This window comes from Nicotiana attenuata, chromosome 2 (assembly GCF_001879085.1).
Source record: "Nicotiana attenuata strain UT chromosome 2, NIATTr2, whole genome shotgun sequence".
NCBI lineage: Eukaryota > Viridiplantae > Streptophyta > Magnoliopsida > Solanales > Solanaceae > Nicotiana > Nicotiana attenuata.
Genome location: NC_031990.1, coordinates 28225618 through 28243921, shown reverse-complemented (window position 1 = coordinate 28243921; position 18304 = coordinate 28225618). Strand labels below are relative to the sequence as shown.

The following is an 18304-nucleotide window of genomic DNA, read 5'->3' as shown; positions in this document are numbered from 1 at the left end:
GGGTTATGTGTTATCACGATTTGGTGGGATTTTTGGATCGTGACACTATAGTCTTCCATAAATTAATTTTAAGACAGAAAACAGATCAAAAGTATGATAATTAAAATATACTTTAATAGGACAACGTTATAGAAATATATATTTACAGGGCATCTAACGCTTCTTTCCATGTCCAAATTCCAATACAATGAAAAAGAATTGGCTGAAGAGGCAGAGTCCACTAAATAAATAGGCGAGTAGTATCACAACAGCTCAAACCATTTCCATTGCTTCACAACTCAGAATGCCTTTCTCTCTCAAAACTTGACTCTCTCTCTCCCCCACTACATATTCTGGAGAAAGAATAATATTAAAAACAACCAGAAAATGCAGGTTATATCCAGTTATGGAGTTTGCTGCACAATTCATCAATTCAACAATCCTACTTTGTTGTCTACGCAGCAAGCTGAATTTATTAAACACGGCCGCCCCAGTAAGTTACTTTAATCATCTTACTGCGAGAGGTTATTTAGTTTCTGACTTAAGTTATATTGAAATTATAATGTGAGGATTACAATATAGAGATTATATAATGACAACATTATTTAGTATATACTTGCATTGAGAAGATGCTTTTTGTTTTAAAAAAAAAAAAAAAATTGGTATTGGTTCGTTGGAGTAAAAATGTGATATACATGAGGCGGATACAACCTTATTTGTTGAGTTCAATTGAACTTAGTAATCTCAATACGAAGCATATTTGTTTGTGAAAATTTAGCAAACTTTCAACAGTTTTTAAATTTTCAACCCACAATTTCAAAAGCACAATATATGCAACGATAAGAACTTAAATATTAGACCCATGAAATCAGAATTTTGGATCTCCCACTATTATATATATATATATATATATATATATATAGGTTTGTTTACTATATTAACTTTACGTTACTATTAGTATCGTNTTACGTTAACGTAGTTCGGTAAGAAGAGTCGTTAGTAGTAGTAGGTAAGTGTTCTTATTTGTTTGTTTTACGTTCGTAGTATTAGTTATTACGGTAGTTACGTATCTCGTTGTTGTGTGTGTAATAAATAATATACTATGTGTAATAATAATAGGTAATTATACTACAATAATATTATACCTAACAAATATACCTANACTATTATATACCTACCTACTACTTACTACCTACTCTACGGTAACTAAACGTCGTAACCCGTTAGGTTTTTAACCTTTACGTTCGTCTTCTCTACTCTACTTATTTAGTAATAGTAGTACCGTTAAGTCTCTCTGTAATATTATTAAGGTTACACGTGAGTTCAATTAGGTATTAAAAAAGTAAGNAGCACAATATATGCAACGATAAGAACTTAAATATTAGACCCATGAAATCAGAATTTTGGATCTCCCACTATTATATATATATATATATATATATATATATAGGTTTGGTTTTCTAATATTAAACTTTTAGTTCCAATTTAAGCTTGCTTTCTTAAAGGATTTCGGAGAAAGAGCTTTGAAGATGGGTAATGTTTCATTTTGTTGTTTTATTCCGAGATTAGTAATTTCGAGGTTACTATCTCGTGTTTGAGTGTGTTATAAAAATAATATTACAATCGTGGTATAAATAATTAGGAATTACTTATACCAAAATAAATAATTTATCCAAACAAAATAATCTCACATTTTATATATCCCCCAATTATTATACCCTATCCTGGTAACAAAATGGCCCCTAAGGGTTTTATTTTTCAGGTCTCTCATTCCATTTATTATAAGTAGTATACGTACGTATCTCTGATAATGTAAAATTTGCAGTGCTAATGTATAAAAATTAAAGGTGTGTGTATAGGTGACAGGACGTGTAGAGTTCCCCATTTTTTTATTCTTATGATAACTTCCCATTTCCTTTTGCTTCTAACAATATGAAATCCGACATCTCTTGCATGAAATTAGAACAAAATTTCATAAGATAGAGAAAGTTAGGTGCTTTGATGGGCGTTTGGACATAAGATTTGTAAATTTTCCAAAAAAAAAAGTGAAAAATTTTTTCAAGTGAAAATGGTATTTGAAAATTAGAGTTGTGTCTTTTTTATTTTCCTGTCATGCTCTTTTGTCTTTCATTCGACCTACTACTGAGGGGAAGCTCATCCTCCCACCCAATCCTCAAAGAGGAAAGATTCTTCTTTGATTTTATTTTTAAATAGAGAAAAATTTTAATCCAAACTTGGAACTTGGAAGTAATATTTTTGTTTGACACTGCTTCATACCCGCAAAAAAGAAAAAGAAAAAGAAAAAAAGAAAGAAGCTACGTTTGAGTTAAATTGTCCGTTTTTGCTCTTTCCATTTTTTAATTAATAAAGCACATGTACAAAGTAGGACGATGAAATGTTCCTTCTATTCAAATTTAAATTGAAGAGACACTCTTTTTTTATTCTATTTATATATATATATATATATATATATATATATATATNGGTTATCAGACTAGTTCAGTGTGATCAGAATCTGCTTGAAGTTGGTGGATAGATTTAATGTGAATAATGGCTCTATATCAGGCCAGATGTGTGCATTTTAGTGACGCGATCCTCATGGAGGAGTAGTTAGGTTGATGTTTCTTTGTCAGATATTTCGCATAGTGATGCATTGCGCCGTGTGAGTTGTGAGACGGCTTGAGAAATTGCTATGTGTTGAGAATCCGCGTAGGAATGACGTTATATGAGAACTTGGCTCTTGAAAAATTCAGACTGTATATCGCACCTCAGTTGTGCTTGAGAGTTGTAGCTTATAACGCTATAGCTGCTTTGTTCCACAATGCCTCATTTCTAGCTTTCCAGATCCCATACATGATTGCTATGATGATGGATACTACAAACTTCCTGCATATTCTTCCTTTGATACATCTTCCTATCTTCCTCCATATATTGTTCTGATCTGCTTTGTTTATTTTAACCTTCAGCCATTTGCATAACTATTCCAGTATTCTGCTTGAGTATTTACATTCAAAAAACAAGTGTTGGATTGTTTCATATGCTCTTTCACATAGGAGACATGTCTTCTCTTGGCCCACCCCTATTATAAACAAGCGATCCATTGTGAGTAATCTCTGCTTCATGATCAGCCATCCAATGAAACAGTGCTTTGGAACATTTAAGCTGTTCCAAATCCATCTAGCATATGGCCATTTGATTGCTTCTCCTCTTCTCCAGTCATAGCCATCTTTGATTTTGTACTGTATATTCTTTCCTTTCCAGCTTCTTTGATCAAATCCAACTTCAAATTTCTCTTTAATGTCACATACTTTCTTCCAGTACCATGTGCAATCCTGTGGTGGTTTGTATTGCCATCAATCCTTCCCTTTTATGTATATATGATTCACCCATCTTACCCATAGTGTATCACATTTCTGCTCAATATTCCATACGTATTTGGCAATTGCTGCTTCATTCCAGGATATGCATTCCTGTATCCCTAGTCCCCCTTCTTCCTCTGGTCTGCAGACAGTATCCCAGGCTACCGATGGAGGCTTGTTGGTAATCACTCTCCATCCCATAGATAATTCCTGCAAATGGTTACTATGGTCTTCATCACTTTCTTTGGCAGTATGAAAATGGATGCCCAGTAAGTATGAAGATGCATTAAAACAGTGTTGACTAATTGAACTCTTCCTACATATGAGAGATTCCTGGACCCCCATCCCTTGATTCTTATTAGTATCTTGTCAATTAATCTTTCACAATCCACTGCATTCAACTTCTTAGGAGAAATAGGGACTCCTAAGTAGTTGAATGGAAGCTTCCCTTTCTTATAGCCTGTCATCTCACTCAAGTCTTCCATTTCATTGTTGTTCATGTTTGCACAGAATATGTTTGATTTCTCAGCATTTACTGTCATCCCTGATGTGTTTGAGAATGTCATTAGTCCTCTCAGCATTAGCATTACAGAGCTATATTCCCCTTTACAAAACAGAATCATATCATCTGCAAAACACAGGTGTGTCAGTTTCATCTCCTTGCATTTTGTGTGATACTTGAATTCCTTCTGCTATGCTACCTGGCCCATCACCCTTGTGAAGTATTCCATACATATGACAAATAGGAAGGGTGATATTGGATCCCCTTGTCTTAGTCCTCTCCTGCCTTTTATATCCCCATAACAGTCTCCATTCAAGTTTATGCAGTAACTAGTTGTAGTTATACATTCCATTATCATCCAATGAATTTAGCTGGGAAATTCAGTGCATGTAACCTCTCCCTTACAAATTCCCATTCAATCGAATCATAGGCTTTCTTCATGTCCACCTTAATCAAGCAACTTTTAGTTGTGTTCTTCCTATTATACAATCTGACTAGATCCTGGCATATCAAAATGTTCTGTACAATTGTCCTCCCTGCCACAAATGCACTTTGATTTGTGATATAATCCTAGTAACACCAGTTTCAATCGGTTACATAGCATCTTTGAAATGATCTTATAGACCACATTACAGCAAGCTATAGGTCTGTAATCACCTACTGTTGCTGCATGAGTAGATTTTGGTATCAGTGTGATTGCTGTAGTATTCATTGCTCTGAGCATCTTCCCAGATTGGAAGAACTCTAGGACTGCCTCAGTAACATCCTTCCCTACTATGTTCCAACTCTCCTTGAAGAATTGGCTTCCATACCCATCAGGTCCTGGTGCTTTTGTACCTTCTATTCCCTACAGTGCCTCTTTGATTTCCTGCATTATAAATCTCTTTGTCATCTGTGCTTTTTGCTTTTCTGATACCATTGGTCCTGCTTGTACTAATCTGCTTACTACATGACTCATGTCCTTCTTATTTGTGCCCAGTAGATTCTCATAGAATTCCACAAAAGCTTCAGCCACTTCCTTTGTTGTTTGCACTGTTTCCCCCTAGCTATTCTGAATTGTGAAGATTCTAGTTGCTATCCTTTTTGCCTTGATCACAGAATGGAAGTATCAAGTGTTCATATCCCCTTGTTTGATCCATTGCACCTTACTTCTTTGCTGCAGGTATTTCATTTTTGCTTCCTTCCAGTACATATATTCCTTTGTCAAATTCTTCTCTTCTATGCTTAGCCCTTCATTTCTAGGATCTTTTTGTATTTTCTCCTGGAATTCTAACAGCTTCTTCAACCAGTTTTCTTCCTTTTTCTCAACTTCACTAAAACTGTCCTTGTTTAATTGTCTTAATACTTTCTTGAGTCTATTCAGCTTCCCCACTATCTTATACATACTTGATCCTTGGATATGTTGTCCCCGGCTTCCTTCTACCTTACTCACAAATGATATATCCATGCTCCAAATATTGTAATATCTGAATACCTTCTGTCTTGGTCTATCATTCCCTTCCCATTGTATTATTGCTGGAATGTGATCATACTCCCCTGCTAGTAGATACTGTACTTCAGCTACTGGTAGTTTATTCACCCACTCTGTATTGATGAAAACTCTATCAATTCTACTCATTACTCTATCCTGCCCTTCCTGCTTATTGCTCCAGGTACATTAACATCATGATGATTTCATTTCATGTAGTTCACAGTATTCCACACATTCTTTCAAGTCTTTGATTTCTGCATATGTTACTTTGCTTCCCACTCTCTCCTCTTTGTTGATAATTGAGTTCAAATCTCCCATTATTGCCCATGCCCCATTCATTTGATCTGTTATGCTCCTGATGTCTCTCCATAATTCAGTCCTTAGTGCTTGATCATTGAATCCATATATCATTGTAATACTCATTCTTTTCCCTATACTCCTATGTGTCACTGTACTATGAATCAATTGTTCTGTCACCTTTTCCACCTGTATAGAGAAGACTTGGGGTCTCCATAACAACCATATCCTCCCTGCATTATGCTTTGCATGATTAGTAGTGTATAACCATCCAGTACATAGATTAAGAGCAGCTTTGTTGGCCTTATCTCTCTTAATCTTAGTTTCTAGGAGCCCAAACATTCCAACTTGTTGTCTCTAAAGGAACATGTTCATTTACTTCTGTTTAGTTGGTCTATTTAGGCCCCTAGAGTTCTAGAATCCCATTCTATCCATTAGGGCGTTGGGGTTGAGGCCCCCCAACCTGCCCTTGTGTTCTTCCTTCCTCATTATTTCTGTTCCTCTTTCCTTCTCTTGTTCTACATCATCAGTTCTTGCATTACTTCTGTTACTCATATTAGTATCCATATTCCTATTTTGCTGATAATTGACTTTGTTTCTCCATGCTTTTTTCCCTTGCACTACTTGCCATTTGTCCTGCTCCTTTGCATTTCTGCCTGCTTCCTCACCCTGCTTCAATTTGTCCTTCTGCTTCTCTGCTATTTGCTCAATGGCATTATCATTCTCATGCTGCTTTTCCTTCTTTATCTCACTGTTATTTATTTGTCTTTTGTTTTCCATCCCATTCCTGTTCTTTTCCTTTTCAGCTTCCTCTCTGATTTGTTTCCTGCATTCCTTAATATCATGCCCATAGTTCCCACATGCTGCACAATATATTGGCTTCCATTCATAACGCACTTCCTGCTCCATGATTGCACCCCATTCATTCTCAAACATAATCACTTCTGGATATTCCTGATCTGCTTCCACCTCAACTAGAATTCTAGCAAATTGAAGCCTCTGTTTCTATGTTGTAGCCCTATCAGCTTTCAAAGGATTCCCTACCATCCCTGCTATTTTCGTTAGTGCATTTTGTCCCCAATATTTGATATCTAAGTTCATCAGTCTAATCCACACAGGTATTTTCTCAACCATCTGTTTGTTAAACTTTACATCCAGTCTCCATGGCTTCACTACCATAGGTTTTTTATCGAACATTCTTATCCCTTCTTCAACTGCTTTCTCTTTACCTTCTAGTGAATGAAATCTAACTATGAACACTCCTCGATTCACTTGTGCAATTTTATCAATTCCTAGTGTTCCCCATATCCTTCTGAAATAACCTTCCATCACAGTTTGAGGAGGATTTGAACCTAACACATAACATATAAGTGCCGATTTCCAGTAGATTATTTCATCCTTAATGTCATCCATAATAATTTTCATATTTCCTGTTATTTGTTTTCCTCTCTTCTCAGTTAGATCATATCCTTCACTCGATTCTCCATTTCCTACTATTTTACTCCAATTCTTCCCAGTTTTTGGTGTTTTTGCATGGCTATGTTTCTCAATTAAATTTAGCTCGTTTACCTCACCCTCTGTTTGATCTGCCCAGGATTTGCTGATCGGTGTGCTTTCTACCATTGTTGCTGATGTCTCCAACGATTTCTCCAAATCTAGCGGTGCAATTCCTTGAATTGCATTGAGATTTCTGAATTTCCTCGCTTCCGATGACTGCGGAACTCGTCGTGGATCTCTTCCTATTATCTCTAGCTGAACTGTGCTCTTTCCTCCTCCAGATTTGGCCTTCCTCGCCATTTCAGTTGCCTGAGAGGAAGCTTAATTTCTAGAGAGAGAAAGTTTCATTGCGGTAACACCTCAATCTTACCCTTGATAATTACTGTTCACAAGTTAAGCAGCCTTCTAGGGGGCGGCAATTTGATCTAAATCCTATTTAACCCGTCCAATCTGTCAAAAGTTGGACAGATCATTGTTCTGCACATTTTTCGAATTCAGCATATCTTGAGTACATCCCAGCAGATCTAAAATTTGGCTGATTTTTAGCTTAAATAGATTAATGAGTAACTTTGCTAAAATATCTTTAAAATAATTCTTTTTTATTTGATATGTTATATATGACCATAACAAAAAAAAATCTTGATAATTGAACAATTTATAAGAAAATTGATAGAATATAAGGGTCCACCAAACCCTATAGAAAATCAGGTTCTCTATCAGTTCCACTAGAACACACGCACACAGCAGCAAGTAAATGACAGGAGGAATGTTACGTGGAAAATTCCCAGCTCAACGGGATTAAAAACCACGACCTACCCTTGTAGGAATTCAACTTCACTACTGAGCAACTTTTAGATTACAACCTATGCAACCTAGGAATTAACCTCTTAATCCCTCACTAACTTGTAAAACTCTATTACAAGCCACTTTGTAATAACTGTATTACAAAGACTTTACAACATGACTAACTCCAGCCAAGACTCAAACACGCAGGTTTAAGGTTTACAAAAAGGGTTCCTACAGAATGCTTCTAGACAAGCTAAGTAGGAAATACAATTGAAGAACTATTACAAAGTTACAACTCAACTAAGGACATACAATGACTCGATGTGGGAACTGGTCCGTAGTTGTTTTGTTCTTTGTTCTTGAAGCACTTAAAACTTTCTTGCTGGATAGTCACGTGAATGAGCTTGAGTGAAATCTCTAAGTGTTCAAGTGAATGTGTTTTACCTCCCTTGATGTAAAGATACATGTGTGACCTCACATACAATGATGTAAGCAAGGTAGGTAAAAAGCCTTCCATAGAAAGTTGGCTGCTGCACTATTCCTGCACTGTAGCGTGTGTAGGCAGAAACTTTCCAGCTGGAGAGTTAACTTCGTACAGTCTCCTCGGGAACTGGTATGGACCTGTTCCCTCAGCTGTTCTTTCCACTCTGAAGAGTTGAATCATATCACACGCTGAATCCCAACCTGGAACCTTGTGATCTTAAGGTCTTGTAAATATGTAATAGGTTCCTTATATGGTTCTGGATAGTAAGTTTGTTAGATTATCAAAACATAAAGCAAAGTACTAATGACCAAATTACTTGTAACCAATAAAAATAACACACATTGATTAAAGTTTGGTACGAGTTGGCCGAGTTGGGCTATGACCCAAATTTTAGTTCATCTTGAGTTCTTGACCTACTCCATCTCAGCCCATGTAATTTTTAAGTGGGTCATTAACCCACCTATTTATTGACTCGGACCATTTTGACCCGCTCAAAATCAGTCCAACCTGTCCATTTTATAGGCCTACCGCCTTCTATTAACCACTAACATGAACAGTCAATTCCTAATAGTTTGTTTAATATGTCCATATTTTGTGTGACTTGTAGTTAATCTTATCCTTACATATTGAGTTGAAGAGATCTAACAAACAATAATTAGGTGGGGATGCCAAGTGCTTTTGGTATATAAAATATAACATGTGATATATATTTTGACCATAAACTCGTAATATATTCCATAAGTCTATTACTATATTAATAATTGGCTTGGGAGGCGAGGCCCACCTTATAAGGTGGCTTAAGTAGTGAAAATAGTACGGACTAGCCAGTTTTCGGACTAGTAATTGAAAAATAACCAGCGTTTGCAAAGTCATTGAAAAATAGTCACTATTTTGTCGCAACACAAAAAGTTCCAGCATAATATACTGGTGATTGGTGCACCTGTGTATGAATTTTCAGTATATTATGTTGGAACTCCAATACACAGAAAGTTCCAGCATAGTAAACTGGAGGTTGGAGCACCTATGTATAAACTTCCAACATATTATGCTGGACCAGTATATTATACTGGAACGCCAGTATATTATGCTGGAAGTCCAGTATATCATGTTGGACTCCAGCATATTATGCAAGAAGTCCAGCATATTATGCTGGAACTCCAGTATATTATGCCGGAATATTTTTCTGGATTTTGAATAGTGTTTTCATTCAGATTTATCTTTACATCAAAAGTGGCTAAATTTCGATTACTTTTGAAACTGTGGCTATTTTTTAATTATCACTTGTAAATTTGGCTATTTTTGAATTTCACCGGCTTAAGTATTGTACTCAGGGGCGGATTTAGTGGGCTAGGAGGGGTTCGCCCGAACCCACTTCGCCAAAAAATTATATTGTATATATAAGTTAAAATATGTATTTTATCTTTATATAATTATATTATGTTTTGAATCCCCTTGATGTAGTCCAAAAACATATCTTAGTGGCTAAGGTGGTTCAAAACCTTTGTGAGATCATTGATTCAATTCCCACTAGCTACAATCTCATTTAATTTTTTTTTTCTTTTTTGATCATCCTTAGCGAAAATCCTGCCTCCGCTACTGATTGTACTTAGTCAATTAGTGACATAGTTCTCTGTTCGTCCTCACGTATGTTTGACCAAAATGTGTTAAACTTTTTGTTAAACTAATTAATAAAGAAATAGAGGGTGAATCCTAGTTAAACGTAATAAATTCTAGATCTAAAACTAGGTATATCAGTGATATGGGACCGTGTTCAAGAATAATAAATATCAAATATATGCTCAATGATTGTCAATGAATGTAGTAATAGCAGCATGCAATAAGTGTAGATAATGGCAATAAATGTAATAAAAAAGAATTTATCACCCAAATGTTAGATGACTTGGATGATTCTCCTTCCTCACAACAACGTGAGGGAATAGAAAAAGGAGGTGGATAAGGAATCTTTGGATCTTGTGAATGAACAACATATATTGAACAATGTAATCAGTAAACAAGACAAGCTTTTGTATGTTCTTTATAGTCAACCCTTTACAATGTGCTCTTATCGAAAAGTGAAGGTCCCCCTTTTGTTCTTTATCTCTTCCTATTTATTGGTGGTATTCCTAGAAAACCCTAAAAGTACAACTAAAAGAATATTCGACGGAATATTCTTTCCTTCTATTCTAAACTTATCCTACCGTTATTTCCTTACATCCTTTGTTCGACCTCGGCGCTAGTCCTTCTTAAGACGACTCCTCGCCATAATGCTGTGGTCGGCTTAATCCCCGACCACGTCCATTTGCGGTTATTAAGTCCAGTCCAAATTTTGTCCAATACAACGTACACTCTCATTAGCACATTTGAAATTTTAAGAATTAGGACGGAATATCACTGGCAATTACATAGTCTTTGTTACCTTAATAGTAGTACCTTATAACTAATTATAATTATTAAGCCATTGCCTTTCTATTTGGTATATTTTCAGGAAATTGGTTGTTCCAAAATAAAGGCTCATCGCTGGTTCATAGACCAGTTCGTTTCAATTGTGCCCCTAATGCTGCAAGTTATTTTGGTATGAGCGTCTATTGCCTAAAGATCAATTTGTTTACGAATAAAACCAGAAAGAAAGTTTTTCTAAATGATCTACATTTTGTTCAGGTAATGTGGATGAGCAACAATCTGATTACCCAGATAACTACGAAGCGGAAGACATTCAGGTGATAAGAAAATTAGTTACTAGCTCTACATTTTTCAAATTTTTGACAAAATTGTTTCTAAAAATGGTGCAATTTGCGTATATTAAAACGTAAGATGCTCATGAGAAGTTTAATTTATGGTCAGTAGAGGCAAATCCATGATATAGAATCAGTAGATTTAAAATAAATATATATGATCTTATTAAATGTCTCGTACTATGGGAATATACTGGGTATGTTGGTGTTGTATGATCTTATTAAAGTTCGAAGAGAAAAAGCAACGGATTCAATTAAACCCACATAAGTCACCGAATATCCGCCCTTTGATGTTCACCGTGAAATTTAAAAAATTCATCATCTTTCTTTCTTTCTTTTCACGTCTTTAGGAAAACATCACGAGGTCATTGTGTTGTACATTAATTTCAATGTGCAAATGACTTCAATATTTGCTAGCGATGTCACGGTCAAAGTTAAACACATGTTATACTTAAAAACGTTTTTTTCTCAATAGGTAACCACAGCAATACAGATCAAGAATTTGACAGAGGAGATCAAACATATGTTGAGTTCGATGGGAGATGGAAGGTCAAGTGTCTCACCCTATGACACAGCTTGGGTTTCCTTTATTCGTGATACTAATATTAATGGAAGCAGAGAAAGACCCCTTTTTCCATCTTGTCTTAAGTGGATTGAAGACAATCAACTTCCTGATGGTTCATGGGGCGAGGAGCTTGTATTCTGCATATATGATCGTCTCTTGAACACACTAGCATGCGTTGTTGCATTGACCTTATGGAACACATCCCTTCGTAAAAGAAACAAAGGTGAACTTTCAAGTTATATTATTCAAGACTTGTTTAATATTATTCACAGGTAATTAATTTTCTTCGCGTTTATGTTATATTCACTGACAATATATATAAAATATTTTCACAGTGAGTCGCTTATAAGAAAGTGGCAAATTAGCGGGTTAGAGGTCAAATTTGACAGGTCACGATAGTTGATGAACCAACCAATCCAAAGTTTGCTTAGATCAATACGGGTCCAATAACCGGCAAAACCGACCCGCAACGTCACCCAAACTTCTTTTTATACTTTGCTTTCAGAAATAAAAATTGGAAGTTACGGTATTTTCCTATATTATTAGCTTAAATTCTTCAAAATTTGCATATATAGTATTTTCAATCTCCAAATTTAATTTTGTATGTCTGGGCTTCAATTGCATCTTAACCTATCTAGCAACTTACTTGTTTTGAACCAATAGCTTGATGGGTCATTGTAGGTTCAACTTGTTGAGTCAAGTCATAAGCGGATGATAACCCCACGTGTATAAGCATGGTAGTTAATATAAAAAACAAGTTGATTTTGTCACCTCAACTTACAAGTAATTATAGGTAAATTCTTATGATAAACATTAATTGATAAATTTATGGGAAAAAAATTAATTTATGTATATTAACAGCTACTAGGTCACAGATAAATACTAGAAGTATTTCCAAAAGATATACTTATTCTTTTGGGAAAATATTACTAATATTAGCCAATTAGTTATTTGTGGCCAAAAAAGGTCAAATTTTTGCTTTCTTTTGGTGGATGTTATTATAATAGAGTGGGTATATCTTAAGGAGCTTGAATCTCAATTTTGGGATAATTTGGTGGAGTTTTGAGGTGATTTGAATTGAAAATTCGAAGAAGAAGATGAACAAGAAAAAAATAATAGGTGTATCACACTGTGTATCGCATATGCATCAAATATGTATCACGTGTATATCCATGTATACATGCGTGTGAGATACATACGTGATACATGTGTCACAGAAGAATTTTTTGAACTCGATTTTAACAACGAATTTTGATACCAAACCACCTCCAATCTTCCTCAAAATTTTGTATATTGACTCATTTGTATGTTTTCAATGAATCTCAACCATACCCATTGAAAAAAGTCTCTCTCTCTCTCTACCTATATATATATATATATATATTTTTTTTTTTTTTTTTATTTCATCACTTTATTTGCTACCTCATACATGAAATTTCCTTTCCGTCTTGCATCTAATGCTGCTAATCACGCTTGAAAATATAGAAGGAGATCTTTGTGTATGATTCTTGGAAGAGAAAGAACCTTATTTCTTTGGGTTTTCAATTTTTATATGTACTTGGCTAGTTTTGGTAAGTCTATTACTAATGGCTAGAGGATGGTAAATTAGGACTTTTTTGAAATATTTCTGTAAGATTCCTTATTCTTTTTTGTTTTTCTTAAGGTGGATGTGCCAAGCCTCTGCTATAGCGTGACGCTTAGGTAGCAAGCTGCCTTGGCGGGCCTTTCCCCGTAAAAATATAAAATGCATTATATGAGACAAGATTTATGTATAAGAAAAAGATTAGAATAGTGAATTTTACTGACATGGGCTATTCTACTTTAATAGGAGTGATGTTTATCAAAGAAAACTTAAGCAAGCTAGAGACCGGGGAAGTTGAAAACATGACTTGTGGATTTGAATTTGTGTTTCCTGCTCTCCTTGAGAAAGCTCAAAAATTAGACACTGACATTCCGTACGATGTGCCAGTCCTAAAGGAAATTTATGCAAGGAGAGAGGCAAAGTTTACAAGGTAATTTGACTACTTAATGTTAGATTGTGTGATCATCTTATCTAATGATTTAAATGGTTAGATAAGATAATTTTTTTAATTATTTAATTATGCATCTCACTCACACCCCCTAATTCGTGAGTCTGGTTCTTTTCTCATGAATCAAACACGTGAAGATATTTTATTTATTGGATCACGGTGAAATTTAAAACATCATCTCTTGTATACAGAGGCAGACCTATGCTATACAGAGAGAGGTCACCAACACCCGTAAAGTTCGGCAAAAATTCTATTTTATATATATATATATATATATATATATATATGTGTGTGTGTGTGTCTTTAGAAAATAGTGATATATTAGTAGTGATCACCCTATATACAAAACAGATATTAGTTGAATGCAAAAGTGCATCTGCAACCTCCAAATCTTTGGTCCCCCTCTACTTGTATACTTTGGTAACATATTAAATAGCGTGATCATTAATTTGAAAGTTAGGCTTCAAACACAACCCCACTTTCATAGTGGTTCTTGGTTAAAAAAAATGTCGTGATCATCTCGTCAAGAAATTTAAACTGTTAGAGAAAATGTCTTTTTATGAATTTTTCATATTATGTCCCGACACGCTGCCTGATTTTCTTTTCATAGGCTAAACATGTGGAAGTATTGTTTTACTTTTGGGGTGACAATGAGATTGAACACATGATCTATTCATGTTTACTATTTTATCATGTTAGATTGTGTGGCTATATCATCCTTTAGATAGAAGTCGCTTTTAATTACGTAATTATATTATATATGTCTTAACATCTTTGCATTTCCCCGATATTGGCTGACTAATATATAAGTCATATGTACGCTCATACATCCTATTGCAGAATCCCTAAAGATCTTATGCATACCATTCCGACAACAATATTGTTTTCATTAGAAGGATTAAGAGACTTGGACTGGCAAAGGCTTTTGAAGCTTCAAATGCAGGATGGCTCATTCTTAACATCCCCTGCGTCTACTGCCATTGCATTCATGGAAACAAATGATGAAAAGTGTTTGGGATTTCTTCAAAACGTTGTTGAAAAGTGTAATGGAGGAGGTACGTATAATGCTTCTTTTGTACAGTTTCAAACAGGTTGAATAATTAAGTCTATAAATGTTTCAAGTCTAATAACAGAAAACATACAAATACATACTCCCCCGTTTCATTTTATATGGCAGTGTTTAGCTAGGCATTAATTTAAGAAAGAAATAAATATTTCTGAAATTTGTAATTTAAAACATGTCATGGCATTTCTGTGTCAATTTAAAGTTAAAATGTTAGCATAGTATATATAAAAAGGTGTCGTTCTTTTTTGTATGAACAAAAATAAAAGAGCGCCATATAAAATGGAACAAATAGAATAATTGTCTTCTTGAATTCACTGTAACGTGTGTATATATACTTCCAATTTTATTATGGTTAGTGCCACATAGTTACCCAGTTGACATGCAAGCACGACTTTGGGCAATTGATCGATTACAACGCCTTGGAATATCTTACTATTTTGGGGAAGAATTCAAAGAACTTTTAGATCATGTGATCAGGTAAACAAAAGGAGCAACATATATAATTCTTTTTGATTTGCTTAATTCACACAATCAACTGCATGGAATCATCAATTTGAGTAATTTATGCGACAAGTTTATTTTATTTCTTGAACTACAGATATTGGAACGAGGAGATTGGAATTTTTGGAGGAAGAAATTCAAACTTTTGTGATGTCGATGATACATGCATGGCTATTAGGTTGCTAAGGCTACACGGATTTGATGTTAATCCAGGCAAGTCAGTGGAAAATGGTTACCTTAATCAGTTCCTTTTTTTTTGGTACATGGAAAAAGACTAAATAACTTTTTTTAAAATATTTTTTTCGTACATATTTTTTTTGCATTTGAACCTTGTTTGATGCTCCATAGTTCTACTTACCTTAATAATATCACAGAATTTTAGCATTCGATGGCTTAATACAATTTCTTATCTGTCACAGATGTATTAAACAAGTTCAAAGATGGTGATCAATTCTTTTGTCTAAGAGGTGAATTAAACAAGTCACCAACAGCTATGTATAATCTCTATAGATGTTCCCAAGCTTTATTCCCAGGGGAAAAGATTCTTGAAGAGGCAAAGGATTTTACGTACAAATTCTTGCAGCAATGTCTTGCGAACAACAAATCCTTAGACAAATGGGTTATAGCTAAGGACATCCCCGGGGAGGTAAATATGAAAAAGGAGTTTAACTTTTGTACATTGACAATGTAAAATTAGTTTTTACCCTAGCGTATTTATAGGGAAAATGATATTGAATAGCCGCTATTAAAATAATAACCGGAAGAATATTTTTTTTTGTATATATATATACATAATGTGTTATATACAAAAATTATAACGAATTTTATATTTTTCGGCTACCGAATGTAAATAATTTCTGGCACGGGCTAAAAGTGAAAAAAGACCTTACTTATAAGCTAACTACAGGTAACTTCCCATAAAAAGCTAAGATTAGTAACCTGGAAAGAGTTTAACTAATACTCACAAAAGTTGTAATGAATTTTTGCACTATCATGGTACAGTTACTTGTAGTAGGTAAACTTGTCTTATTTCAAGATTACAAATCTCATTTTATGAGTGCTACATTAGATATCTTTTGAGTATTTAGTAGTGTACAAGTTTCTTTATACCGTTTGTGCATATAAATCAAATTCACTTGGAAAATAAGCTAAGTTACTTGCTATAATAGGTTCAAATACACTAATAGTATAATTATTCTATAGATGCTGCAACATTTGATACTCTCTTGTTTTACGTAGAGTAATTTACTAAATATGTTGTGCAAACATTTGTTCGTAGATGCAATATGCACTAGAATTTCCATGGTATGCTAGCTTACCTCGGGTAGAATCTAGGCTATACATAGAACAATATGGTGGATCAGATGATATTTGGATTGGCAAGACGTTATACAGGTACCTCTTTAAATTGTTGTGAAACTTTATTTTCTCCTGTTTTAATAATGTTTTCAGTTCTCCACACAATTAAACTGTTCTCATGTTACTCCGCATTAAGTTTTATTACTGCACATAATTGTAACTATTCAAAGATAAGAACTAGAGAGCTTTTCACTTAGTAAAACTGCAACATTCTAGTCCTGCCAACGGTTATGTATTTCAAATATATAATAGTTTTGCCAATTGCCTAATCAAGGGCGGATCAAAAATTCAGATTTGATAATTTTAATCTTTAAGTTATTACTATTTAATAAAGAAAATATGGATTCAGAATATAATATTTATTTAAATTTTACTAAATTTCCACGGGTATTTATGCAAGCTCTTTGTCGAAATTATAGAGTTCAACTAAATCAGTAAACAAGATTGCATTTGCATCTCATTGTGAAGATATAGAAGTTGTGTCAATTCTCTCACGATAATTTTATTTACTTGTTTGTCCATGTAGAATGCCCGATGTAAGCAACAATGTATATTTACAAGCTGCAAAATTAGATTACAACAGATGCCAAAGCCAACATCGATTTGAGTGGCTAATTATGCAAAAGTATGCACTTAAAACTTTCTTATATATGTTCATAAGCTATTAAATGCCAGCCATTAAATCTTCTTAATAATTTTGCTCCATATATATATATATATATATATATATATATATATATATATATATATATATATATATATATATATATATATATATATATATATATCACATGAACAGGTGGTACGAGAAGTGCAATTTCCAACATTTTGGAATAAGCAAAAAATACCTCCTAGTTTCTTATTTCTTAGCTGCTGCAAGTATATTTGAGGTAGAAAAGTCAAGGGAACGACTTGCATGGGCTAAATCTCGTCTAATATGTAAGATGATTACATCTTACTTTAACGAAGAAGCCACCACTTGGACCACTAGGAATTCATTGTTGATGGAACTCAAGGGTTTTCATGACATGAACAAAAATAGGTATACTCTACATCCCAGTACTTTAAATTATTAGTTTATGCATAAAATCTGCCTATCGTCTCACAACAATTACTTTAAGAAGCAATATTTGACTAAATTACTCCTATCTCGTCCTTAAATAAACTATTAGTGACTATATGCCTTAATGGAATAATAATGATGAAATTAGAAAAAATAATTAATTTATGCCTTCTTGACTTCTAAAGTGATCAATATTTTGGATAAATTTTTTTTTTCTTTACTAAAGTAACATATAAAAAGGAATTGAGGGAGTACAACATAAAACATGGTTTAATGAGTCTTTCGATTCTAAGACTATAAAATTTTGTCATAAATGAAGATCTATAAATTGAAAAAAATATTAAGAGAATGTTAATGTTACATAGATTTAAAATATATTTAACAATATTCTTTAATAATTACTAGTTTCCTTCTACTTTAGGATCTACATTAATATATGTTTTCCTTTTAGTTTAGAAATATTATATAATAATTGTAGAATATTTACTTCCTTTTAATTTAGGATCTATAAGAAAGAAAACATATATTCTCTTTCGTTATGAATAGATAGTGATAAACTCTTATGTTTTCTTAAAGCAATGAGCTATCAATTGTTCTCTCTTTAGCTCTCTCT

The 18304-nt window shown here is 33.9% G+C and overlaps 1 protein-coding gene across 2 annotated transcripts in view; it reads left to right on the top strand.

The window, feature by feature from the left end:
* Positions 214-18304, top strand: part of LOC109206107 (copal-8-ol diphosphate hydratase, chloroplastic-like) — a 33704-nt gene continuing 15613 nt past the window's right edge. Inside the window, exons 1-12 of one of the 2 annotated variants that reach the window (XM_019368887.1) lie at positions 214-472; positions 10861-10947; positions 11034-11092; positions 11583-11895; positions 13501-13684; positions 14543-14757; positions 15125-15245; positions 15367-15482; positions 15689-15915; positions 16549-16664; positions 17155-17253; positions 17428-17670. In XM_019368887.1, the coding sequence (XP_019224432.1) occupies positions 367-472; positions 10861-10947; positions 11034-11092; positions 11583-11895; positions 13501-13684; positions 14543-14757; positions 15125-15245; positions 15367-15482; positions 15689-15915; positions 16549-16664; positions 17155-17253; positions 17428-17670 (1886 nt within the window). In that variant the 5' untranslated portion in view covers positions 214-366. The remainder of the gene's footprint in view (positions 473-10860; positions 10948-11033; positions 11093-11582; positions 11896-13500; positions 13685-14542; positions 14758-15124; positions 15246-15366; positions 15483-15688; positions 15916-16548; positions 16665-17154; positions 17254-17427; positions 17671-18304) is intronic. The other variant, XM_019368893.1, reaches the window with a different exon arrangement.